We start from the raw sequence: 23,028 nt of genomic DNA, 5'->3' as shown, positions 1-23,028 counted from the left end.
CAGGGTACACCTACAAGAAAAACCAAGGCGTTTGTGAGTTGGAGACTTGAGCAACCAGCAGACTACAGCTTGCGTCAGCAGTGCTTGAGTTGGCTGAATAACCGGAATTCAACTTGAGACAACCAGTTTGAAACAAGTTGAAGGCAAAGCACACTTGCTTAAAGTTACCTGAGATCTGAAAGATCCAATGCTCTGACGGTAACTCCAAATCAGGCTTTGCTTGATGGTGAGTCTGGCTGCTCTTCTAGCGCTGCTGGAGCCCGCTGGAGCTAACTTGGGGGAAGTAAACATCCTTTACAAGAGGAAGGAGGGCGGCTATGGAATCATCATCTCCGGGTAAGACGAGGTGGAGGAGGAGGATGCGCAGCCGAGGTAGAGGAGGAGCTCCTTGGGATGCGCCACGGCAATCTCTCTCACGACCAAGTTGTGGCACTGGCGTGCCGGATCAAGGCCTCGACGCGGCTTTCCAGCCTCCAGGAGCTCCATCCTCGAGTGGTGGGCAGCGGCAGCACGTACCTTGCAAATCTCCTCATGGTCATGTACAGCAAATGCGGGAGCCTTGCCAAGGCACAATCGGTGTTCTGCAGCATTGTCAATCCAAACGTCTTCTCCTGGACAATCCTGCTGGTTGCGTATACTAGCCACGGCGATCTTGAGCGAGCGGAGGAGCTGTGGAGCCGCATGCCCGTGGCAAATACCGTAGCCTGGAATGCATTGATTACTGCATATGCCGAAAGTGGGCACTTTTCCAAAGCAAAAGCATTGTTTGATGGTCTTCTTGCTCCCGACATTGTGTCCTGGAATTCGATGCTTGCCTGTTACAACAAGAACAATGACGTTGGACAAGCCATAAATATGTTTAATCTGGTGCCTTGCAGAGATCTAGTAACCTGGAACTCTGTTCTTGCGGCTTATGGCGAAAGTGGTGATCTAGAAAGTACCAAGCTTGCTTTTGACTCTTTGCCGGAGTGGGATATGGTCTCCTGGAACACTCTTCTAGCGGCACACGCAATCGTTGGTTTTAGCGATGGAACTTCTCGTGTGCTGGAAGAGATGCCCATGAGAGACGTTTTCTCTACGACTTTGATCATCGCGGCAAATGCCAAACGAGGGGATCTTGATAGCGCGAAAGAAGCATTTGAATCGGCGCCTGTCCGAAATGCCCTGACGTGCTCCGCGATGCTCGTCGCCTACCTGCAACTGGGCCGCCACGATGGCGCCCGCTGGTTGCTAGGATCGATGCCAGAGCTCACGCTCTCCACTTGGAACGCGCTCGTCTGGGCGCTCGCGATGGCGGGGCGAATGGAAGAGGCCATTGCGATCCGGGAGCAAATGCCGGACAAGACGATCGAATCCAGCAGCGCCATCGCCATCGCCCACGCGCGCGCGGGCGATCTGGACGCCGCTGCGGCGATCTTCCTCTACGAGATGCCACACCACAACGTGGTCTCGTGGACGGCGGCCGTGGAAGCCTACGCCCAGAATGGCCACCTCGCCATCGCCCGGAATCTCTTTCACGCCATTCCGGAGCGGAATGCCGTGACGTGGACGGCCATGATCGCGGCCTACGTCCAGCACGCACAGCTCCGGAATGCGGTCGCGCTCTTCCGCGCCGTACCGTTCGGCCACTCCAGCACGGTCTTGTGCAATGCCTTGATCATGGGCCAGGCACTGTACGGAAGCCTGGCCGAATGCCTGGAGCTCTTCCACGCGATGCTAATTGACGCCTTTGTCCCGGACGAGAGCACGATGGTGGGGATGATCATAGCTATCTCGCGTTGCCACTGTGATTACTACAACCGTGGAGCGATGATCCAGAGATGGTTTGGATCGATTTCTGTGGATCACGGCATGGAACCGTCAATGCAACACTACTGCTGCGTGGTGGATGCGCTGGGGCGAGCGGGACACGTAAATTCCGCCCAAGAGCTCGTACACACGATGCCGTACGTCCCCGATAGAGTCGCATGGAAGACAATGCTGTGTGCTTGCCGGAACCACGGTAGTACGACACTGGCCCAAGCGGCTGCTAAGAACCTTGTCCGCCGTGATGGTGACGGCGGGGGTGACGCTGACGGTGATGGTGATGGTGAGGGTGACGGTGCCCCTTACATTCTCTTGTCCAACGCATTCGCGGAGAAGAGCACGTAACACCAATGAATTGCCTTTACAAGACGTGGAGAGAAAATGTACATCACCTCCACCGATTTTTACATGAAAAAGCAAGCAAATCAATCATTGAAAAACTACGATTCCCCGCTACTTGGGCTACTTCAATCTCACTGCCAATTGCTTCCGAGGAGAGAGCCTGTTGTTCCCTCGGCCTTGTCCACGGGCTGGTCCTCGCAATCTCTTATTAGCTGGCACGGGTGGAGATCTAAAACAAGAACAAGTGCGAGCAAAGCAAATGAGAAGCCGAAACATACAAAGAATAGATGATCGTCACCTTGGACGAGGTCGCTTCCCGGTATTGTTTGTTTTCATGCCTCTCAATGCTTCTTCCGAGGCCTGTTTGATCAAGCACAACACCACACGTCAAAAATCTTACACGGGAGGTTCAAGGTAGTATACCTCTTGTCTTGCTGCATCCCAGGAGAGACCTCGGCCTCTTCCCAGAACTTGTCCCGCGACTTCCACCTAGACAAAGAAGTTTGCTACCCTGCCGACCAGAAAACTTGAGCGCGTACCTCGCAGTTGTAGATCATTGGACTGGATTCTAGTTGCAGGTCTCGAAAGCTTACGCTGAGGTTCTCAACAGTGCACTGCGTAGCGGTAAAAAAGCTCGTCAGTTTCCATCGAAGCGAACTTTCGCCGTGTTACCAGGTCTTTGAGAGCAGCGACGGCATTGAAGGTAGGTAATTTCGGAGGCTCCACAATTCTGACATGCGGTGCGTTCCATTGCTGTGCTGGAGCAGCATTGAAGTTTTGCTTCTCTGGTAGAAACGCCACAAACGTGGTGTCGCGAAGCTCGTCTGGAAAGTTTGGGTGAATATAAATAAAAGCTAGACTTTTGTCTTACTTGACAACAAACGAAGAGCATCCTCCGAGGCACGAGAGCGAGCATCTCTGCTGGTTCTGCCAACACCCCTCGCAATTTTTTCTCCATTGAAGGTGACCTGTAACTCGTAAAAATCAGCTGTCAAGAACATACTTTCATTTGCTACGCTCGCTTACCTCCACACAAAACTGAAGCTCGATAGTGGGACTTACGGAAGACCTGAACTCCAGCTGTTCATGGCAGAAGGAGAAGAACGTGTAAGTAAGGAAGTTAAAAAAAGACTCAATGCGCACCTGAGCATTGTACTTTCGAGCCATAGCTTGTAATAAAATAATAGAATTAGACGGTTCAGGAACAGTACTGCCGTTTATTCTATAGTCTGTATCTAAAATCAAGGCGGGTGTGAGTGGCCAAGAAATACTAGACGCGAACGTACCTGAATAGTCTAAAAGCTTCCTATCTTGATTTTGTGGCCGCAAGAGACCGCCCTGAATAACAACAGAAAACTATGAGAGATCAAACAGAGTTGGTCAAGCACTTACAATCTGTCCGGCTTCTAGCGGGGCGTCTGGCGAACCACCTGGTCGCCCAGGACTCACTTGTTCTTCGTCCCATTCTGTTGATGGTCCTGCAGCATTGTCCTGACCATGCTGCAAAATTAACAGCCTCCTACGCGTGTCAGGATCTAACTCAGATTCTGGAACCTCTCCTTCCTCCCAGTTTTCACCAGACGGTTCGGGCGCAGAGTTCTTGTTTTCTAGCTGAGGATTCCAGATGGTTTCGGTTTCACCGTCGGCTAAGCCATCCGGTAGATCTTTGCTGCCGCCGCCGGCGTCCACTGCCACCGCCGTATCTTGTGCTCTCTGAGCGCGTAAAGAACCGTATCAAGCAATGAAACCAGACAGAAAGGAAAAACAAGGAGCTTACCAAATAACTACTAACATCCAGTGGTTTAGGAAGTGTGGAAGTATCCGTATCGAATACAACCGAACCCAATTGCTGCGATAAAACCTCATCGAACTCCCTGCATATTTCACAGAAGAATTAACAGAGCAGTCGTACGCATTGTAAGCTCCAACTACTCACTTGAAGAAGTTGCCCCGAACGGTGCTTGAGATGTTTTTGGCAATGCAAAGAACCGGTAAACTACCCGTTGTCTGTTGGAATCAGCAAAAGATTTTGTCAAAGCAGAGACTCGACACACAGACTGCCTACCTCTGCCTGAGGAGCATAATACGGTACGAAAGGAGGCACAACATGAACCCGTGGTTGATCTACCTCCGTCCACACATTAGAGCGGTCATCAATGACCATTGACAACCGCGGATGGCACTGCCCTTTCCGGAAGACGTTAGCAAGCGATTTTAAGCCTGAAAGTTTCGAGCACAGTATGAATAAATGCGAATCCGAATAAAAAAGATAAGAGAAAGAGAAGAGATCTACCTCCTGCCTTCACGCACACAACTCGTTCCTCGACCTCAATGGACGGGATCAAGCGTGCGTCTGGATCAAGAAGCCTCCACATTTCCAGCGCGTAGTCCTTCTCCGCCAGCGTACATATAAACACTTCGAAACGTTTCCTTCCTTTAGCGGTGAGGTAGCTCCTCAGCTCCTCCCAGGCTGGTCGGATCCTCACCAGAACACTCGTGAAACGGACCTACACAAACCAGAAAACATGACGTCAGTCACCTCAACCCAGCGAAAAAGAGAAAGAAAAACCAAATCTTACAAGAGGATTGATGCGTGTCAGGATGATATTGCGACTGTCAAGCCGGATAATAGGACGTTCCAGAGCCGGGGTGGCGTCAGAGGACGAAGGAACCATCTCGGTCTGGGCTTTGATGATCTTGCCATTGTCTAGCACACAGTCATTCTCCATGTACTGTTTGAGAATGGAGTGATCCTCTTGGTATCTCTTCAGTTCACCAGCGAGAGCAGCAGTACGCTCGGGATCAGTCTCCAAGCGCATCTTCCGCGTGAGAGCGTCCATGCGGTCTTCGAAGGATCGCATGGTGTTGGCAACGATGAGCGTCTCGTCCAGGTCGAAAACCAAGCCCAGGCATCTCAGGTTGAGCATCGTGAGGCACGAGGCGTAGGATCCCTGCCCCGTGAGAAATCCCCAGAAGCACGGCTGCTGCGTGTGCTGGAGCTGCGAGAACTCCTCGTCGCCATCGCTCCCCTTGGTCATGGCCACCAGGTGGAGCTCCATTCCAGCTTCCATTTGCACCATTGCGGTCTGCAAGAACAGCAGCAGGCCGGCCGATAAGAAGATCATAAGCTGTGAGAAGAAATCTCGCGCGTACCTTGGCTTCGTGGAGGCAGGAGGAGTGGAGGAATGTGAGGCCGTCGGGCTGCTGCTGCTGCTGGGGGAGATCCATGGTGAACAAGACGCCGCCGCTGGAGATGGAATGCATGATGAGCAGCGGCGTGCATCGATCGCTGGGCGGCGAGAAATCCGAGACGCGCATCGCCTTGCCGGAGAACATATGGGAGACATGATCCTCGGCGCCCGGACGAACCCTAACTTCTCCAATGTAGTCGTCCTTGTTAAACAAGAAGGTAGTGAATTCCCTGGGAGGAAGTGGTGGAGGAGCTACTGCTAGTGCCATCAAAGGAAAGATCTCTCTCCTTGCGCGACTGCCCGGGCCCTAATTCGTCACCATGCACCACCGCAGAGCAAGATCGAGGCCTACCGATGGGCAGAGCTGCGAATTCGCGAATCGATGACGATGGCGGTGGCGAGTCGATGCTACATTTCCAGATTTCAATGTCCGGGCGTGAGGAATCGGGAGCTTGGGTTGTCTTGTTTGGCAAAATATTTTCTTCTTCTTCTTCTTCGTTCTTCTCCTCTTCCTTCTTGTTTGCTTTTGATTTGATCGATCCTGGATTCTTGCTGCGGCTGGCCTGCTCTTGAGAGATGAGATTGAATGGCTGCTCCAATTTTCCCCTGGTGGTACGAATGGATCGACGCTGATATACGTAAAATCTCCTTGACTTAAGCTTAACACACCCCCGCAGTTTAAGCACAAGAGGAGTGTGTCGTTTCTTTCGAGCACGAACAAAGGGAGAAAAAAAGATCAAAACATTCGTTTGGAGAGAAATCGAGGCGGCGCTCTGTCTGTGTGCTTGCGATTGCGAGTGCTATTGCGATGCGGGGACTACGCGGTGGAATCCACAAACCCTAAAAGCGGCAGAGGCGCAACAAGAGAGACAAAGAGAGCAGCGAGACGAAGTTGCAGTGTCTTTCGGTAATGGATTGGCGAGGGATTGAGACGAGACGAATAGAGAAACCCAGCTAGGGTTTTTTCTTCCTGCGCGACTAGGGTTTGCGAGAGCTCGGCTATGGCGGACAAAAAACCCTAGAACCGTGCAAAGGCGCCCAAGCAAATATATAATCCAATCGCGCGGTGCCACGTCGCAATCGCTTAAGCCACGTCATTGGCGGCATATTCGCTCGGCGCTACCCTAGGGTTTACTCTGTGATGGCACAGGGCGATGGCGCGGCGCTCGGCGGCTTCGACTACAGCAACTGCCGGAGGAATCAGATGCTGGAGAAGGCCGGCATCAAGCTCGATCGATACTTGAAGACCGGCACCACGATCGTCGGCCTCGTCTATCAGGTATTGCATTGCATTCGTCGAAGAACCATCTCCAATCGGTCTCTCCAGGATGGCGTGATCTTGGGAGCCGATACCCGAGCTACAGAGGGCGACATTGTAGCTGACAAGAACTGCGAGAAGATTCACTACTTGGCTCCGAATATTTACTGCTGCGGGGCTGGGACTGCTGCCGACACCGAGGCTGTGACTGGTAAGCTAGTAGATCCATCGCATTTTTTCCAGAATTTGCTCCTTGGATCTAAAATTTCTTTGCGCAGACATGGTACGCACACAGTTGGAGCTTCACAGGTATGCCACCGGCCGTGGATCACGCGTTATCACAGCACTGACGATGCTAAAGTCTCATCTCTTCAAGTAACTTGCTTTCGATTTTCCAAAGGGTGGTTTTTTACTAGTTGCTTTTCCTTGAAGCTACCAAGGTCACGTAAGCGCTGCTCTAGTGCTCGGTGGATTTGATGTATCCGGTCCTCACCTACACACTGTGAGTTGCTAGCTTGCCTGCGATGTGGTTTGATTTTCGAGAGGCTCAGGTTTATCCCCATGGATCGACGGATACACTGCCATTTGCGACGATGGGATCCGGCTCTCTTGCTGCCATGTCGGTTTTCGAAGCTGGCTTCAGAGAAAAGATGACGGTGAGCTCAGCTGAATAGACTTGATTGGTGATTGCTTACTTGCTTGTTTCGTCTCATCAGAAGGAAGAAGGGATGAGCCTCGTCAGTGACGCAATCTGTGCTGGGATTTTCAATGACTTGGGCAGTGGAAGCAACGTCGATTTATGTGTGATCACAAAGGTATCCAAATGCGTTCTTCTTTTCTCTCGAAAGCTCGCTTTTCTGGTTTAGGCTGGGAAAGAATACTTGAGGAACCACATGACGCCGAATCAAAGGGTCATTACCAAAGGCTATACTTTCAAGAGGGGCCACACCCGTGAGTATTTCTTCTTTTTCTATCTTCGCCACCGACCTTTGGCTTGTCACCGTCTTCTTTGCAGCGATTCTCTCGACGAAGATCGTCCCCCTCCGCGACAGAGTGGACGTCAGTGAGGGAGAAGCTATGGAAGAGTAATCGCCCAGTTAAGTTTCCAATGGATTCTTCTTTTGATAAGCCTTGAAGTCCATTTCCATTGTTTCTTGGAGGATCGATGTAGTTTTCCACATCTTCTAGTCTATAAATATGGGCTTGCATGGTCTCGCTTTGACAGTTTGGTGCAAAGAAGCGCGAGGTTTAGGGCGTGGAGGTAAAAGAGGAGAAAGAAAGAGGGGAGAATGATGAACATTGCGAGCGATTTGCTGGATGCCATCCCGGCCTACACTGGCCTCTCGCCCACCGCATTCTTCACAGTGCTGGCGCTGGGCGTGGCGCTATGGCTTGTCGTCAGCTCCTGGTTTGCTCCTCCTCCCCCGCCCGCCTTTGCCCCGCGCGAGCCCCCGCCCCCGCCCAAGCAGCTGGGCGAGGTCACGGAAGAGGAGCTCAGCGCCTACGATGGCAAGGATGACTCCAAGCCGCTGCTCATGGCCATCAAGGGCCAAATCTATGACGTCTCCATGTCCAGGTAGAAGAGATTCTTCCCCATTTCGTTTGTGCCACTGGTGTGATCTTTGGGAGATTTCAGGGTTTTCTATGGGCCGGGCGGGCCTTACGAGCTCTTCGCCGGGAAGGATGCGAGCCGGGCGCTGGCCAAGATGTCGTTCGAGCCCGAGGACTTGAACGGGAATCTCGAAGGCCTCAGCCCCTATGAGCTGGAAGCGCTGTCGGATTGGGAGTACAAATTCTCCTCCAAGTACATCAAGGTGGGGGAGATCAAGAAAGCGATTGGCGATGGCGATGGCGATGGCGATGGCGTCTCAGCTCCCGTGGAAGACGAGAAGCCAGAGAAGATCGCCGATTAGGGTTCTTCGCGCAAGATAGTCTATTACTTTATGCCACGTTGGCAGTGACGTGGACAATGAAACGTTGGGATGTGAAATATTTCCAGTTTTTTTTTGTCTAGGGCTCCCGGCAGTTGGTAGGGGAAGGAACAAGGGGACGGATGATCCACGCGAGCGCGCACACTGCGAGAGGATCGATTCTATGGGTGCTGGACAGAGAGGTAAGCGCCGATCGATTGCGCATCGAATAGCAGCAGCATTGTGAAATCTCGCGCGCAGGTCTTGCCGAGATTCTCCCTTGCGACAGCGAGGCCAAGGAATCGAGTGAATCGGGAGCTGTGAGCCGGTTCTTGTGCGCGGCGGCTGCGACCAGCGCGATCCCATCGCCGGAGGAAGATCAAGGGAAGCAAGGAGATTTAGACGAAGCGGGGGTTCTTCGCGAGCAGTTTGAGTCCCAAGCCCGGCAGCTGATCGCGCGAATCAACTGGCTGCAAGAGAATTTGCAGCTGGAAGAGGAGAGCCGACTAGTGGCGGAGAACCAGGCGCTATCGCTACGCTTGGCGTGTGCGCAGCAAGCGGGCAAAGTCGAGGAGCTCGCTGAGCAAATCAGTATGCTCTTCCAGGATTTGGATGAGCAGCACAAGCACTGGACGAGCTTGGAAGCCAAGCTGGAGTTTGAGCAGCAGGAAAGGCTTCATATCGAGGCCACACTCAAGGCTCTAGCTGCGGGAGCTGCGCAGGGATTTTGTTCCTCACCCCCTCCACAGAGCTGTGCGTCGGATGGATGGAGCTCCGCTCAAGCGAGTCCCACTCCCACGGCAGCGGTGGAAGGATTCAGAGTCTCCTGGGATAATGTAGAGTTTGAAGGAGACGCAAAGAAGAGTTCCTGCAAGGCTGCCAACATGTTTAAGGAGCTCAACTCGGAGTGGTCCAACTACAAGTCGGAAGGGAAGCTCGGAAGCTGGAGCTTGGCGAAAGTGTTGCGGAGGCTCAGCTTTTCCGACGTGAAGAAGAAGAGGGGAAGAGCAAACAAGAGCAGCAGCAGTGCTGCCTTTGAAAGCGCTCCTGAAGCACACTCGGGAGAGTCTAGGCGAGTTTACGACACTGCGAAGCTCACAGAAGAGATTTTCAGCCTGAACTCCGAGGCTTCCGACGTCAGGGAACGGCATTTGGCTGACTTGAGGAACAAGTTGGAGCTGCAACACCAGGGTGGTAGGGTGCCACAAGTAGAGGACAGGGACGTTTCTTGTGAAACGTGGAGTGACTATCCAAAGCCCCGTTTCAAGTCGGCCAAAGTCTCGAGGAGTGTTTCAAGATCGACCACCAAAAGGCACGGTTCTCAGAAGAGCTTTGAACTAGACAACAAAGCTCACTTCAAGATTGAGAACCTGGGAAGGCAGGTGTTTCACCTGAAGAAGCTGTGCACAGAGAAGACGCAGCTTGTAAAGCTAGAGAAGAGGCGGCGGAACGAGGTTGAGAATCGGTATTACGTGCTCGTGAAAAATCTGGAGAAGCAGGTTTTGCAGCTGCGGAAAATAAACCTCCGGAAGGCCGATGAAATCAAGCAAGAGCGGTGTCGGCGGCAGGAGGCCGAGAAGAGAAGTGTGGTCGAAGTGGAGAGTCTGGAGAGGCAAGTGGTGAGGCTCAGCAAGCTTGCTGATGCAAGAGCACATGACGTCAAGCACGAACAGAAGCAGAGACTAGAGGCGCAGAAGAGGCTCAAGGACCTGGTCAGCCAGCTGAAATCATCCAAAGTTTCTGCTCAAGGCGTGCAGTTGAGCAAGCCCCAGCGGAGCCCGAAAGCTAAGCAGGCTGCGTCAAAGACGAGCCTGGCATTGTCCCCGGCGGGAGCTGGTTTTGCGCAAGCAGAAGACCAACCAGCCGACGATGAAGTGGGAGGACGGGAAGACGAAGGGGAATTCGTTGAGTTGGAAGCTTTGCAGTTTAGAACGCTGGGAACAAGTGATTTCCAAGGGAGTTCTTCCGAGCGGCACGTATGGAAACTTCAAACCAAGCAGAAAGGACGCATCGTCCTGACGCCACTCCAGAGTGTGGTCCCTGAGCACAAATGTAAGTCGGAGCAGCAGCAGCAGGGCCTGGAGCTGTCATCAACAGCGGATCGTGAGCGGGACGAGCTGCAAGTTGAAGAAGCTGGTCCGAACTCCAATTGCAATGCTGACTCGGGAGGAACCAACCAGATCCTCAGTGACAACGAGAGCAGCGATTTATTAAGCGTTGCCACGCCGCAGCAAGGGAGGGAGGACAAGAGGCTGGAAACCAGCGTCACCGCATCACCTCGGCCGAGCAGTCTAACCGGGAAGATTTCTCAGCTGAAAGAGACGACAACCAGATTACTCAAAGATTTGGAAGGAACTCAGCTGTTGCTGAACACTCCTGCTACTACTGCTGGTACTGCTGGTACCCCTGTCGCTATTGCTACTATCGAAAGTCAAGGTGATGGTGGTGGTGATGGCGACGGTGGTGGCGATGGTGGTGGTGCTTGTGACGGTGGTGACTCTATAAGAGCGGACGTAGAACAAGGTAAATACCTCTGGGCTCCAGGTCCAGGTCCAGGTTTCGGTTTGCAGGAGTCTCTCTACTACGATGACGATTTTCGGCTAAAACACCATCTGTTGGAATTGAGACGTGGTTTCAGAGCCAGGACAGGATTGGTAGGAGGAATTGAAGACTTCGCCCCGGCACGAAGTGACGATCACGCAAGAAAGAAGAAGCATTCCTACAACAAGACAAGAGTCGTCAGCAAAGGCTGGATGAAGACAAAGGTGGAGCTGATGCTGAGGCTGGTTTTCGACAGGCAAGAGCAAGAAGAGGAGGAAGAAGATGATGATGACGAAGGAAACGATTACAGAGTTTTGGCTGGAAGTCGTGCCGGCGATGGTGGTGGCGACGACTTTGCGCGGTCCCATTTGCTGGGACAACAACGCTGCGAAGAAGATGAAGCCGCGTTCTTTTGACAAAGGCGAGCGAGCTGCGTTGACGATCTTCGAGCAACCGCGAGAGCGATCTCCACGAATTTGGCTTGTTCTTGAGGAATGAAACCAAGAGCAAAACAGGGACATCGTCCTGGGATCATGGATTCATTGATAGCTCGCCAGGGATCTCACCTAAAAATAAAGAGGCATTTGCTACTTTGCTACTTTGCATTGAATGACCACTGAGCTGTCTGTGACCGTGAGTCAATTCCCGTCCGACGTGGCGTGCTGGCGTGGCAGGGACTATATACCAGCTACCTAGGATAGAGAGAGAGAGGAGGGAGAAGAGTAAGCGTGACGGGGAGCGCCAAGGCTAGGGCTTTTAGATCGCGCTGAGCTGCGCCGCGCTGCGATGGAGGAGGTGCTCGATTGCTACATCGTCAAGGTCGAGGAGGCCAAGCGCGATGGATCGGCGTCCATGGGGCCTGTGTACCGGAGCGTCTACGCCAAGGACGGGCTCGTCGAAGCTCCCGAGGGCGCCAGGACGTGCTGGGAGCTCTTCAGGTATGATATTACGGCGGCATTTCGATCGATTCTCACGCTCTCGCGGTTCTTGGTCCAGCAACACGGTCAAGACCTCGCCCAACGCTAGAATGCTCGGCCATCGCCCGATTGTCGCCGGGAAGGTCTGTGTCTACAGTGCCATTCGCTCCGTTAAGAAAGCCTCTTTCTAAATTGTTCTTTCTAGGTAGGGAAGTACGTGTGGCAAACGTATCAGGAAGTTTACAATCAGGTTCTCTACATTGGATCTGCAATGCGGACTCTGGGCGTCGGGCCGGTACGAGAGTGATCGATCTCACGCGTTTCTTCTATTCTCGACGCTTAACTTAAATTTGGTGTTCCAGAAAGGTCGCTGTGGTATCTATGGAATAAACTGTCCTGCATGGATGATCACACTCCAGGTATGCTCCAAGTATGGTCTTATGGATCCGGGATTCATTTATTTTCTTTCCTCTTCTTTGCAGGCATGTAATGGCCACAGTATCTATGCTGTTCCTCTATATGACACTCTCGGTACGTATGAGCTAGGGCTTGGTTCTTGATTTTTCGGTTCCGCGAAGCCTTTCGCTTTGAATTATAACTCGGCCGTCTTTCAGGAGATGATGCTGTGGAGTTCATTGTTGGACACGCTGAAGTTAGCATCGTGTTTGCACACGCTGATAAAATACCAGCTGTAAGTCACACACGGTGTCTTCAAGTTGAAGAATTCTCTTAACCGCATTTGTTTGTGAATATGGCAGGTTCTGCGCGCTTTACCGAAGTGCTCGAAGTATGTCAAGAGTGAGTATTTTAATTGGCAGCATCTATTGTCTTATCGCCTTAGATTTTTTCGGCAGCTCTTGTCAGCTTTGGCGTGATGGCTGATAGCGATAAAGAACAAGTCAAGAGTGCTGGGGCAGCGGCGTATTCTTGGGATGAGTTTTTGAATTTGGTGAGAATTTACGTTTGAAGTGTCGTTTCATTGACTAACAGCGTAAACGCAGGGAAAAACGAACCCCGTGAACTTCGAGCCTCCAAAACCGGAAGATATATGCACCATCATGTACACAAGCGGCACGACCGGAGAACCCAAGGGCGTTTTGCTATCGAACGAAAGTATTGTGACAGCGATAGCAGGCATCGATTACTACCTCAAAGTGAAAAACGAGAAGGTATATGTGGAAGTTTTACGTAAAGGTTTTTGTTTCCTTCTACAGCAATTGTCTCCTTGTGTAGGTTGATGCGTCAGATGTGTATTTGTCTTATCTTCCCCTTGCCCACATTTTTGATCGCGCTGTTGAGGAATTCTTTATCTACAATGGTGCTGCAATTGGATTTTTTCAGGGGGTAAGGATCCTGTGATAAAGAACTTGAGCTCAAGCATTTGTGTGACTTTCAGGATGTGAAGTACATATCAGACGACATTCAAGAGCTAAAACCCACGTTATTTGCTGGAGTTCCTCGAGTTTTTGATCGTGTTTACGCTGGTTTGTATATTGCTAGTGTTATTTACGAGAGAGTTCTTACGTTTTCTTTCTGTCAGGAGCAAAAGCAAAGCTTGCAGAAGCACCCGCATACCGACAGGCAATATTTGACTTTGCTTATAGGCGGTGAGTAGTTACCTTTCCTAGTTTCTGGAAGATTGAGAATGCATACAGGAAGCTGGGATATATGAAAATGGGATTCAAACAAGAAAAGGCATCTCCAATGGCAGATGTTCTTGTTTTCAGCAAGGTACTTTACTGTTGCACTTTGTTGTTCTTTGTTAATCACGCCATCTGTGGCAGGTGAAACAAAGGCTGGGAGGTCGTGCTCGACTATTGATTTCCGGTGCCGCACCCCTGGCAGATCATGTAGAGGAATTTCTGAGGGTGGCCTCTTGTGCTCGCATGACACAAGGCTACGGTAAGGAAAGCACCTGTGACGTGCTATCGCTAATGTGTAGCTTTCAGGGTTAACCGAGACTTGCGCGGCCAGCTTCATCTCCATTCCTGATGTCTACTCGATGCACGGAACAGTCGGCCCTCCCATTCCTGTGATTGAGGTTTGTCTGCAGTCTGTTCCAGAGATGAACTACGATGCACTTGCCGAGACGCCTAAAGGAGAGGTTTGCATCCGGGGAAAGACACTGTTCTCTGGATACTACAAACGGGAAGATCTAACTGCGGAATGCATGATTGACGGCTGGTTCCACACGGGTAGGGACTCAAAAGAAACTTGCTACGTGGTTCGTACTGAACGAGGTTTTTACAGGAGATATCGGAGAGTGGCTACCAAACGGAGCCTTGAAAATCATAGACAGGAAGAAGAACATTTTCAAACTCTCGCAAGGCGAATACGTCGCTGTAGAGAACTTGGAAAACATCTACGGCCAATGCCCGACCTTCGATTCGGTTAGTTGCCATGCGAGCATCGAGATTGCCAATATTAACTGCTGCCCTTTCGATCCAGATATGGATATATGGGAACAGCTTCGAATCTTTCTTGGTCGCCGTTGTTATCCCGAACGAGGCAGCGCTCGATGCTTGGGCCAAGGAAAACGACGTCAAGGGAGACGACCTCTACAGTTCTCCCAAGGCAAAAGCGTTCATCATGGATGAGCTAAGCCGCACTGCCAAGAACAACAAGGTAGCGTCATCTTTGCATTTTCTGAGAGTTGTTTCCCTGCGTTAATCAATCTTATCTTGTATTCTCTTTCTTGCAGTTGAAAGGGTTTGAGTTCATCAAGGCAGTTCACCTCGAGAAGCTCCCATTCGACACTGAGAGGGATTTGATCACGCCAACCTTCAAGAAGAAGCGGCCGCAGCTTCTCAACTTCTACAGGGTCAGTTTTGTTCGCTCTGCAAGATGTATGGATCGATCAAATCGTGACGAGAGATTTTTCTTGTATGACAGGAAACCATCGACGAGCTCTACAGAGGTCTCAAGAAATAGCGTGCAAATGGTTGGGCTAAAATCCAAGAAAAATATCTCAAAAAAAAAAGGGCTCCACGTTGGCGACAGTTCAGCTTGTCACGCTCAATTCTAACCGTGGGCATCCGACGTGTGGCTATTGTGTGTCCGACGTGGCAGTGGCGCCCCCAAGCTTTTCGAAATTTCAAGTCGAATATTCCACTAGGGCTCTTACATTCCATCATGGGTAGCAGCTGAGTGAGAGACGCAAGAGGAGAGGGACTAGAAAGGCGAGGAGAGGGGAAAGATCTAGCGAGGGTGTGGAGGATCGATCGGAATGGGGAGCGAGGCGGCGGCGATCGCCGTGCCGGATGGGCCGCCCACGCCCACGCCCAAGAGGGTTCCCCTGCGGGGATTAGCTCGCGTAGCATCGGTAGCGCTGGGCGTCCAGTTCGGCTGGGCTCTCCAGACATCGCTGCTGACGCCCTACGTCCAGGAGCTGGGGATTCCTCACGAGTACGCCGGCTACATCTGGCTGTGCGGCCCAATCTCGGGGATGTTCGTCCAGCCCATCGCCGGCTACTACAGCGATCGATGCCAGCTGAAATGGGGGAGGCGTCGGCCATTCATCCTCGGCGGCGCGATCTTCGTGGTGCTGGCCATCTTCGTCATTTCCTTCGCGGCCGATCTGGGTTTCTTGCTGGGCGATAACAAGCACCATCGCCCTCGCGCGATTGTGTTCTTTGTGATTGGCTTCTGGCTCCTCGATCTGGCCAACAACACGCTCCAGGGGCCGTGCCGGGCTCTCCTGGCCGATCTATCAGGTAAGAAAAAGGATGCGTAGATCCAAGGCTTTTTATACGCTCGTCCACATCCTAGAACAGAGCATAACTCTTCCACACTCGCAGGGAAGGACTACCGCAGGACGAGACGAGCGAACGCTTTCTTCTCGCTCTTTCTCTCCATCGGCAATGTGCTGGGATACGCTGCCGGTTCTTACTCCAACTGGCCAAAGGTATTCCCCTTCACGAGATCCGAGGCTTGCGACAAGTCCTGCGCGAATCTCAAGTCGGCTTTCATCATTGACGTGCTGCTCTTGGTGATCACCACAGTTCTGAGCATCACCGCAGCCGACGAGGTCCCCTGGTCGCCACTATCCTCCAATTCTCGAGCACCACTCTTGCAAGATCCGGCTCACGCTGGCTCCGTCAACGGAGAACAGGGTGAGCAGGGCGCAGAGGAGGAGGGGGAGCCTCCACTCGAGAAGAACGAGGCCTTCTTCTGGGAGCTGATTGGAACTGTCCGCCACTTGCCGAGAGAAATGTGGTGTATCCTGCTCGTCACTGCCATGACTTGGATCTCGTGGTATCCCTTCTGGCTCTTCAACACCGACTGGATGGGGAGAGAGGTCTTCAAAGGCGAGCCGAGCTCCAAGACGGCGAAGCAGTATGACAGGGGAGTCCGACTTGGATCCTTCGGCCTCATGCTCAACTCCATTGTTCTGGGCCTGGCCTCGGTGGTGATGGAACCCCTGTGCCGGAAGTTCAAAGCCAAGAACGTCTGGTCCATCGCCAACTTCATCATGGCTGCCTGCTTCTCCACCGCGGTTGCTGTCTCGATCGTCATGAAGAACGCCCCTGTTGGCCGGCCATCGCTGGGAGTCCAGATTGCTTCGCTGCTCTTCTTCACTGTGCTGGGAGCTCCTCTCGCGGTGAGTGAAGGCTCTTGCTTGTCCTTTCGGGAAGTCGCTCACCTCTTTCCTTGGCCGCCAGGTGACTTACAGCATTCCCTTTGCGCTCACGGCAGCGGTGGCCGGTTCCTCCGGTGGGGGTCAAGGTACGTGATCATCCAACTTGTCACGTCTTTGTTTGATCGAATGCATTCCTTGCGAGACGTAAATTTTCCATTCGATGCACGCAGGCTTGTACGTTGGAGTACTCAATCTAGCTATTGTGATCCCACAGGTCAGTCCGTATGCCGAAAGCAAAAGAAAATCAAACAGTGCCACAAACCTCGTGCTAATTTCTCTTGTCTGTGTGTTCTCGCAGTTCCTCACTTCGATTTTCATTGGTCCCTGGGATACGCTGTTTGGAGGTGGTGACATGCCGGCATTCACTCTGTCCGCCGTGGTAGCGCTCCTAAGTTCATTGATAGCGCCTTACATTCTTCCAAAGCCTCCGGCGGAGCTACGCAGCTCCAAGCTGAGACGTACCATCAGCGCCCCCATACCGTAAGAGAGATGGATCGATTTGGCTGTCCGTTCTCTCTTCCTTTCTTCCGCGTTCGTTCGTTGTGTCCATATACTCGTTCCTTTACGTGGATGGCCTGGCCACTGGCTTTCTTGTTCGTCGTTTATAAAGAATGAAAAAGTCGGCGGCCCGATTGATTGCCGGTCCACTTGCTCAAGTGAAACAAAAGTGCGCCAGTTCAAAGATGTATACAAGGACTCGTTGATAGGCTTGTCCAGGTCGGCGAATCGTTGAGGCACTTGTGACAAACATGCAAAGATCCATCAGCAGGAAAAGGAGCATGGAATTCACCTGTGGAGTAAAAAAAGAAAAAGAAAGGGAGGGAAGATCATCAATACAAATCGAGCAACAGTGTATGTAGAAGAAGAGAAAGGAGAACTTGCCACCTTGTGCGAGCGTGAGAGTCAAAAGAGACGATGCGACTGGGCAAGCTCTCGTTGCCAAACATGAGGGAGAGTGTCGCGAGCGGATCTTTCATGGATCCTCCTGGCCAAATCCAGGAATCTTGTGCAGCAACGAGCTAGCATGGGCATTGCGTCACGAAGGCAATGCTTTCCACGCTCTTTTCTGCCACTTCTTTGCCTAGATACTCCATCACCGCTTCTGCGCCGCACTGTTTGGAGAAAGTAAAGGATCTTATACTCTAAAAAACAAGCATTTTTAATCACCTGATGGACAAGCTAAGTGTAAAGCGCAGCTGGCACGTTGGAGACAAGCCGCCCGATGAGAACGATTCGTCCATCTTCCACAGCAAAAATCTTTGGCGATTTGCTTGGTTCCGGCCTCGCTGGAGGCAAGGCTGTATCCAGAAAAACATGAGAAGAGCCGGCCAAAGACAAACCTGGGCCATGTTTTAAACAGATTTTTCCAAGTACCTGGAGTAGACTGTTCATGAACAAAATCCACGCTACAGATCCGCAAGAAACCACTGCTTCAAAAGATTAAAAAATGTTAGCTTCAAGTCTATGAATGCCATAGCTGGAAAGTCCTGAGAGAAATAAATACCAGTGCCAAGGAAGAAGCCACCACCACCAGAAACGAAGTTAAACTGGAAAATCTCGGTGGCACAGATATCCATCTCCCATACATCTGTCCAAAAAGAAAGTCGCTGGAAGCTTAAGCCAATGTAGGTTAAACGAAGCATCACATCGTCTCTCACCTCGGATTTGGCGCATTCGCGGAGCGATAACTTCCCACGCATAGGCAGATGACAGCGCTGGTATGGCACGCGAGATCAATGCCACGCATAGAGTTACATTTCGAGACCCTAGCCAAGAATTCGCGCATTGCGAGCGCGGTTAGCATGGAGCTCGAGCGAGAAAGGAATGCCGTGCCGCTGGGCCGCTGCGATCGCTCCCACCGAGAAGCCCTTGGCTGTGGAGAGGGAGGAATCTAGGGCTCCTGGAAATGGAAATGGACCAATTGCGTTGCGGGGCGGGAATAACTTTAAAAACATAACCGATAAAACCCTCATCATCATTTCTATAGGTAGGGCTAGCCGCTATTTCGAAAGGTCGGCGATTCTAGCGGCGCGCGGCTAGGGATCGCGATTTCCAGCGGGATTCTAGTGCGGCATCGCTGGAGGTAGGACCTTTTTTCTTCGATCGGCTCGGCAGCGAAAGAAAGAGGGAGTGGCGGCGATGGAGCTCGCTTGCGAGAATGGGAGGTGTCTGGTTTGCAAGACGGAGCCGCCAGAGCAAGAAACCCTGCCTTGCGGGAGCTGCGGGTGTGTGTGGCACTTGCCATGCTTGAAGGCGCCGATGACCTTGGCGGATGTTACTCCGGGCTGGGCGTGCCCGGATTGCTCGGATGATCCGGCCAGCAGCAGCAAGAAGCCGGGGCCGAGCGGTGGAGAGAACGAGCTGCTGAGAAAGATCCGGGAGATAAATGCGGATAATTCTCTCTCAGATGCGCAGAAGGCAGCGCAGCGGCAGATGTTACTGAGCAATGGGGCTGTTCCTGCCGGCAAGGAGGACGATGAGGACGAGCTCATTTGCGCGTTTTGCCAGGGTTCGCTCGATCGCCCAGTGACGGTATGTGCAAGCTTTTTCTTTCTTCTTCTTTCTTTTCGTAAGCTGCAAAGGCTAAGTTTTGCTTCTCCTTTTTTTTTTTTTTTTTTCTGTAGACTCCATGCGGCCACAACTTCTGTTTAAAGTGTCTCCAGAAGTGGTTTGCTCAGGGACAGAAGAAATGCGGCAAATGCCGCGTGAACTTCCATCAAGGCTTTATACAGCAGCCCAAGATCAACCCCCTACTCGTACAGGCCATTCGAATGGCAAAGATTGGAGCTACTGCGCCAGCTTCCAAGGCCGTTCATGTTCTTCAAAACAAGAACCGGCCCGACAAGGCTTTCAAGAGCGAGAGAGCGAAGAAAGCCGGGTTGGCGAACGCGTCGAGTGGCAGGATCTTCGTTACAGTAGGCCACTACCACTTTGGGGCAATTCCAGCGGAGAATGATCCCGAGCGGAACCAGGGTGTCTTGGTTGGCGAAACTTGGACCGATAGGCTGGAATGTAGACAGTGGGGCGCTCACAGGCCTCACATCGCTGGAATCGCCGGGCAGAGCGACAAAGGTGCCCAATCAGTAGTCATGTCTGGTGGCTACGAGGACGACGAGGACCATGGAGAGTGGTTTCTTTACACTGGAAGGTGAGATTGATCTTAATATCTGCATTCGCATTTTTGTCGACATTTTCATTTTCGTTGCAGTGGTGGTCGAGATTTGAGTGGGAACAAAAGAACTAATGATCAGTCTTTCGATCAGGTTTTTTCGAAATCAAATAAAGCTCTGTCCGTGAGCTGCTTGAAAGGCTATCCAGTGCGTGTTGTGCGGTGAGATTTTCTTTCTTTTCTGCACCATCTCAAATATGTTTGTCCAGGTCGGCCAAAGACGTTCGTTCTGCTTACGCACCTCAAGAAGGCTTGAGGTACGATGGACTGTACAGAATTGAGAGATGCTGGCGAAAGATTGGTCTTAAGGTAAGAATTCTGTTCACTGTATCTTCGCTAAGTCGCGCATCAGGGGTTTCGCGTGTGCCGATACTTGTTCGTCAGGTGTGACAACGAACCGGCACCCTGGACAAGGTGTGTTTGTGTGTAAATCTATAGTGAATTTGCTCTGAAACTTTTGGTGATCAGTGAGGACTACGGTGATCGGCCACGTCCACTTCCAGAGATTACAGAGCTTAAAGATGCAACGGATGTCAAAGAAAGGAAGACGCAACTGCCGTCTTGGGACTGGAAGGTAGAGAATGCTTTATTTTCTTTCAGTATGCTCTTGACAAGGGCAGGTTTAGGAGGATGAGAACGTCTGGGGTTGGATTAAGCCGCCTCCAAGTTTCAGGGACGTTAACCCTTCATCTGCCCGGAAGAGAAGTGTCTCTTCGAAGGAGAAGGAGCTTAAGACCAGTACGTGTTCATCTCCTTTAGTTTAAATCATAGTACTTACGACAATGTTTTATAGAATTTGGATGTGGGCTTTGCAAAAACGTATTGCAACGTCCGCTTTGCGCTCCTTGTGGGCACAACTTTTGTCAGGCCTGTTTGGCTGGTCATTTCGCTGGTCACAAGGACGTTCGAGACAGGGCAAATGGCCGACGATCCCTCAGAGTTCGAAAGAACCAGAAGCCGTGTCCTCAGTGCAACAAGGACATCGCTGACTTCATGGAAGCCCCCGCGGTAAGTTTTGTTTATATCGACGCTTGTGGAAGTTTTTAAGTATGCTTCATCAGGTCAACAACGATATGGATGATGTCATCCAAAAGCTGAAAGCTGCCATAGCCGACCTTATGAAGACGGAAGAGGAAAATCGCGATGCCGACGCTGAAGATGGTGACGATGACGATGATGAAGCTGAAGACGCCAAAGAGGCTGATAACGAAGCCGAAGAAGCCAAAGAGGCTGATGACGAAGTCGAAGAAGCCAAAGAGGCTGGTGACGAAGTCGAAGAAGCCAAAGAGGCTGATGACGAAGTCGAAGAAGCCAAAGAAGCTAATGAAGAGCAGAAAGACAACAAGCTCGGGGATGGTTTTGGACGCTTGGTATGATTCGGCTTATCATTTTTGTGGAAATGCTGAAGTCTGGTATTGCAGGACACGAGTGTTACTGTGGACAAGGACATTGCAGTTGACACCACTCCAAAGGAAGAAGCTTCGATGGCCAAGGAAGCAGAGAAAAAAGCTAAGGTGAAGCTGTCTTCTTTTCTTATGAGAAGCTCTCACGAACCGTTTTGTCAATGACAGGATCGTCGTGTGAAAAATGGCAAGAGAAGCGCTGTAGGGAGCTCCAGCATTGCAAAGAGAACGAGAGGAAGCAAGGTCGCTGCCGCTGAAGCAAAACAGATGGATCCGGTCGTCATTGTTTTGGACGATGACTAGCGATTAATCGTTTTGGACCAATCATTGGGATCAATCCATAGACCGGCCCAAGGGTCACTTTATGCACTGTAGCAGCTTCGTTACGGTTCGAATCTTCATGTCTTACATTTCTTTTGAGAATTCTCTTCTTCGATGAAAGAGTTCTTGGCAGCGAGCAATCGGCGCTTGGTATTTGGCTGCTCTGTGCATAAGACTCCGGACGAGCACTGGCAAGCACTCGAAGTTGTGCATCACAGTCTTCGGGTATGCTCAAAAACAAATCTCTCAATACTACTCAACTTGTTTTCTTTGTCTAGCTATGGACGTCGAGGTTGGGAATGGAGCGACGTGGCTCATGGTAAGCTCGATCAAACTTGAGCTTTCGTTTGCGAGAGAGTTTTAATCCTCCTAGCTTGATCATGAATACCATGTTCGACGTGGTCGCCAAGGCTTTTCCAGTCTCTCATGGCCGCAGCCGGTGATGTTTACTTGTGGAAGTTCGCATTTGGTGACCGTGTTGCAAAGTGAAGTATCCATCTGAAAAAATGAGAGGAAAGCTCATAAACTTTTTTATGCAGATGTTTTGCCAGCTCGTCAACTGGTTCACCTTCGTTTTCGCACTCATCCAGTAGCATCGAGACTGTCCTGACGACGATTGCTCGCTACTGGTCTTCTCCAATGGGATTTATGTCGAATCGTGAGCTAGATATTTGGGCATGGGGCTGGCTCTACGTGGGGACTTATGCCGTGGTATCTTCTCCATGAAGTTCTTCCTATCGGGTAAGCAAAGAGAGGGACGCGTGCTCCGAAAGCGGTGTCTCATGACTTTCCTTTGGGACAGGATCATTCGGGTGGTCTACGGTAGCCATCCCAGCTATGCTAACAGGTACTTGGTGGCGCAACTTTTTTAGTCATGGTGTTTTTGCAGGTTTGCCTTGCCGGCTCTTCTTTTGGTGATTGCTGTTTTCTGGACACAGCCTTGCCTCCAGCCGAGCTTTCAACCAACGACTCCAGAATTTCAAAAGTCGCCAAAGCAAAATCCGGTGGTTACTGTCACTCCCAGCTGCGCTTTCGATCAGGTGAATGAAAGCTGCTTTTTTGTAGACTTTCTGATGCAATTCCATTCTACTCGTCGCTGCACAGTGATTGTCAATGAGATTCTTAGATTGCTCTCCAAGCAGCGATGGTGGCCAAGGTTCATGGCACATTTACTCGCAGCACTGCCTCCCTCATGTATGACGACGGGAGCTTGCCCAGTCACATTGCCTTCTTTGGCTCCTTGGAGGAAGCACGCTCCTACAAGCTGGCAAGTCCTCTGTATCTCTTTCTTTCCTTTCACTGTTCCTTTTTTTCTTACTCCACAGGTGAAGGTGTTCCATGCTCGTACGGTTGACAAAGAAACAGCTCCCCACCACCTCTGGACTGCCAGTCTGCTCAAAGCCGATCAGAGGCACACTCTGCGCTGGGAGAGAAGAAGAGGCTGCGCGTTTCCAGCATGGCTGAGCTGCTGAGGTCCGAACGATAACAGGAGGAGGTGGAATCGTTGCTGGCGCGTTAAAGAAAGGAAGAA

At 51.4% G+C, this 23,028-nt stretch overlaps 8 protein-coding genes across 11 annotated transcripts; 6 read left to right on the top strand and 2 right to left on the bottom strand.

The window, feature by feature from the left end:
- Positions 1–393: 393 nt before the first annotated feature.
- Positions 394–2,151, top strand: LOC112347504 (pentatricopeptide repeat-containing protein At4g02750-like). Its single transcript, XM_024678450.1, has one exon. The coding sequence runs from the start codon at positions 394–396 to the stop codon at positions 2,149–2,151; it is 1,758 nt and encodes a 585-aa protein (XP_024534218.1).
- LOC9642831 (RNA polymerase II C-terminal domain phosphatase-like 1) lies at positions 2,149–6,363 on the bottom strand. Of its 2 annotated transcripts, none has more exons than XM_024678591.1 (16): positions 5,302–6,363; positions 4,728–5,234; positions 4,442–4,655; positions 4,214–4,368; positions 4,085–4,155; positions 3,926–4,022; positions 3,541–3,861; positions 3,435–3,486; positions 3,292–3,383; positions 3,175–3,228; positions 3,020–3,116; positions 2,821–2,972; positions 2,688–2,762; positions 2,572–2,637; positions 2,447–2,508; positions 2,149–2,377 (listed from the first exon to the last, which is right to left on the bottom strand). In XM_024678591.1, the coding sequence occupies exons 1-16, from the start codon at positions 5,605–5,607 to the stop codon at positions 2,269–2,271; spliced, it is 2,430 nt and encodes an 809-aa protein (XP_024534359.1). In that variant the 5' UTR covers positions 5,608–6,363; the 3' UTR covers positions 2,149–2,268. The 2 variants fall into 2 exon arrangements, with proteins under 2 accessions (XP_024534359.1, XP_002973617.1); XM_002973571.2 differs by having other exon boundaries at positions 3,292–3,377.
- Positions 6,364–6,454: 91 nt separating this feature from the next.
- LOC9642830 (proteasome subunit beta type-7-A) lies at positions 6,455–7,810 on the top strand. Its single transcript, XM_002973722.2, has 8 exons — positions 6,455–6,618; positions 6,667–6,808; positions 6,876–6,972; positions 7,030–7,099; positions 7,149–7,253; positions 7,314–7,412; positions 7,464–7,548; positions 7,613–7,810. Exons 1-8 carry the CDS (start codon positions 6,481–6,483, stop codon positions 7,684–7,686), a joined length of 810 nt encoding a protein of 269 aa, XP_002973768.1. The 5' UTR covers positions 6,455–6,480; the 3' UTR covers positions 7,687–7,810.
- Positions 7,811–7,832: 22 nt separating this feature from the next.
- LOC9642829 (membrane steroid-binding protein 1) lies at positions 7,833–8,598 on the top strand. The gene is made up of 2 exons (XM_002973721.2): positions 7,833–8,173; positions 8,234–8,598. The coding sequence occupies exons 1-2, from the start codon at positions 7,887–7,889 to the stop codon at positions 8,508–8,510; spliced, it is 564 nt and encodes a 187-aa protein (XP_002973767.2). The 5' UTR covers positions 7,833–7,886; the 3' UTR covers positions 8,511–8,598.
- Positions 8,599–11,756: 3,158 nt separating this feature from the next.
- LOC9642828 (long chain acyl-CoA synthetase 4) lies at positions 11,757–15,079 on the top strand. The gene is made up of 19 exons (XM_024678595.1): positions 11,757–11,986; positions 12,045–12,108; positions 12,171–12,260; positions 12,328–12,384; positions 12,448–12,496; positions 12,580–12,656; positions 12,724–12,763; positions 12,820–12,914; positions 12,967–13,134; positions 13,199–13,309; positions 13,362–13,449; positions 13,506–13,572; positions 13,621–13,696; positions 13,750–13,867; positions 13,915–14,160; positions 14,216–14,355; positions 14,414–14,590; positions 14,667–14,786; positions 14,858–15,079. The coding sequence occupies exons 1-19, from the start codon at positions 11,835–11,837 to the stop codon at positions 14,894–14,896; spliced, it is 1,974 nt and encodes a 657-aa protein (XP_024534363.1). The 5' UTR covers positions 11,757–11,834; the 3' UTR covers positions 14,897–15,079.
- Positions 15,080–15,171: 92 nt separating this feature from the next.
- Positions 15,172–17,260, top strand: LOC9642827 (sucrose transport protein SUT2). Its single transcript, XM_024678598.1, has 5 exons — positions 15,172–15,678; positions 15,763–16,565; positions 16,627–16,690; positions 16,775–16,818; positions 16,903–17,260. Exons 1-5 carry the CDS (start codon positions 15,192–15,194, stop codon positions 17,086–17,088), a joined length of 1,584 nt encoding a protein of 527 aa, XP_024534366.1. The 5' UTR covers positions 15,172–15,191; the 3' UTR covers positions 17,089–17,260.
- On the bottom strand, positions 17,176–18,516 carry LOC112347551. 3 transcript variants are annotated; one of them, XM_024678607.1, is made up of 6 exons: positions 18,263–18,516; positions 18,109–18,211; positions 17,979–18,031; positions 17,772–17,902; positions 17,490–17,716; positions 17,214–17,394 (listed from the first exon to the last, which is right to left on the bottom strand). In XM_024678607.1, the coding sequence occupies exons 1-5, from the start codon at positions 18,302–18,304 to the stop codon at positions 17,698–17,700; spliced, it is 348 nt and encodes a 115-aa protein (XP_024534375.1). In that variant the 5' UTR covers positions 18,305–18,516; the 3' UTR covers positions 17,214–17,394; positions 17,490–17,697. The 3 variants fall into 3 exon arrangements, 1 of the variants encoding a protein (XP_024534375.1); XR_002992804.1 differs by having other exon boundaries at positions 17,176–17,394; positions 17,772–18,034; positions 18,109–18,192; XR_002992805.1 differs by having other exon boundaries at positions 17,176–17,394; positions 17,772–18,031; positions 18,109–18,192.
- A 94-nt stretch (positions 18,517–18,610) lies between these two features.
- On the top strand, positions 18,611–21,590 carry LOC9642396 (E3 ubiquitin-protein ligase ORTHRUS 2). Its single transcript, XM_024678594.1, has 11 exons — positions 18,611–19,136; positions 19,229–19,752; positions 19,813–19,935; positions 19,983–20,082; positions 20,126–20,187; positions 20,242–20,347; positions 20,400–20,511; positions 20,567–20,781; positions 20,835–21,143; positions 21,195–21,287; positions 21,345–21,590. The coding sequence occupies exons 1-11, from the start codon at positions 18,744–18,746 to the stop codon at positions 21,477–21,479; spliced, it is 2,172 nt and encodes a 723-aa protein (XP_024534362.1). The 5' UTR covers positions 18,611–18,743; the 3' UTR covers positions 21,480–21,590.
- The last annotated feature ends 1,438 nt before the right edge of the window (positions 21,591–23,028 follow it).

Source organism: Selaginella moellendorffii, unplaced genomic scaffold (genome assembly GCF_000143415.4).
Source record: "Selaginella moellendorffii unplaced genomic scaffold, v1.0 SELMOscaffold_22, whole genome shotgun sequence".
In the NCBI taxonomy this organism is placed as follows: domain Eukaryota; kingdom Viridiplantae; phylum Streptophyta; class Lycopodiopsida; order Selaginellales; family Selaginellaceae; genus Selaginella; species Selaginella moellendorffii.
The sequence above is the reverse complement of the archived record's forward strand: the minus strand, read 5'-3'. Positions and strand labels throughout refer to the sequence as shown.

Excerpts from the sequence above, each read along its gene's own strand:
- LOC9642827 (XM_024678598.1), top strand. The coding sequence starts at position 15,192 with ATGGGGAGCGAGGCGGCGGCGATCGCCGTGCCGGATGGGCCGCCCACG. Across the intron at positions 16,691-16,774 it reads TTCCTCCGGTGGGGGTCAAG|GCTTGTACGTTGGAGTACTC; the intron begins GTACGTGATCAT and ends CGATGCACGCAG. Across the intron at positions 16,819-16,902 it reads TAGCTATTGTGATCCCACAG|TTCCTCACTTCGATTTTCAT; the intron begins GTCAGTCCGTAT and ends GTGTTCTCGCAG.
- LOC112347551 (XM_024678607.1), bottom strand. The coding sequence starts at position 18,304 with ATGCGTGGGAAGTTATCGCTCCGCGAATGCGCCAAATCCGAG. Across the intron at positions 18,212-18,262 it reads GCGAATGCGCCAAATCCGAG|CGACTTTCTTTTTGGACAGA; the intron begins GTGAGAGACGAT and ends TTAAGCTTCCAG. Across the intron at positions 17,903-17,978 it reads TCATGAACAGTCTACTCCAG|CCTTGCCTCCAGCGAGGCCG; the intron begins GTACTTGGAAAA and ends TTCTGGATACAG.
- LOC9642396 (XM_024678594.1), top strand. The coding sequence starts at position 18,744 with ATGGAGCTCGCTTGCGAGAATGGGAGGTGTCTGGTTTGCAAGACGGAG. Across the intron at positions 19,753-19,812 it reads TGGTTTCTTTACACTGGAAG|TGGTGGTCGAGATTTGAGTG; the intron begins GTGAGATTGATC and ends TTTTCGTTGCAG. Across the intron at positions 20,188-20,241 it reads GAACCGGCACCCTGGACAAG|TGAGGACTACGGTGATCGGC; the intron begins GTGTGTTTGTGT and ends TTTGGTGATCAG.
- LOC112347504 (XM_024678450.1), top strand. The coding sequence starts at position 394 with ATGCGCCACGGCAATCTCTCTCACGACCAAGTTGTGGCACTGGCGTGC.
- LOC9642830 (XM_002973722.2), top strand. The coding sequence starts at position 6,481 with ATGGCACAGGGCGATGGCGCGGCGCTCGGCGGCTTCGACTACAGCAAC. Across the intron at positions 6,973-7,029 it reads CTAAAGTCTCATCTCTTCAA|CTACCAAGGTCACGTAAGCG; the intron begins GTAACTTGCTTT and ends TTTTCCTTGAAG. Across the intron at positions 7,413-7,463 it reads ATTTATGTGTGATCACAAAG|GCTGGGAAAGAATACTTGAG; the intron begins GTATCCAAATGC and ends TTTCTGGTTTAG.
- LOC9642829 (XM_002973721.2), top strand. The coding sequence starts at position 7,887 with ATGATGAACATTGCGAGCGATTTGCTGGATGCCATCCCGGCCTACACT. Across the intron at positions 8,174-8,233 it reads TATGACGTCTCCATGTCCAG|GGTTTTCTATGGGCCGGGCG; the intron begins GTAGAAGAGATT and ends GGGAGATTTCAG.
- LOC9642831 (XM_024678591.1), bottom strand. The coding sequence starts at position 5,607 with ATGGCACTAGCAGTAGCTCCTCCACCACTTCCTCCCAGGGAATTCACT. Across the intron at positions 4,656-4,727 it reads TGACACGCATCAATCCTCTT|GTCCGTTTCACGAGTGTTCT; the intron begins GTAAGATTTGGT and ends TGGTTTGTGTAG. Across the intron at positions 3,229-3,291 it reads CTCGAAAGTACAATGCTCAG|CTGGAGTTCAGGTCTTCCGT; the intron begins GTGCGCATTGAG and ends TGCCATGAACAG.
- LOC9642828 (XM_024678595.1), top strand. The coding sequence starts at position 11,835 with ATGGAGGAGGTGCTCGATTGCTACATCGTCAAGGTCGAGGAGGCCAAG. Across the intron at positions 11,987-12,044 it reads ACGTGCTGGGAGCTCTTCAG|CAACACGGTCAAGACCTCGC; the intron begins GTATGATATTAC and ends TTCTTGGTCCAG. Across the intron at positions 12,497-12,579 it reads TCCTCTATATGACACTCTCG|GAGATGATGCTGTGGAGTTC; the intron begins GTACGTATGAGC and ends GCCGTCTTTCAG.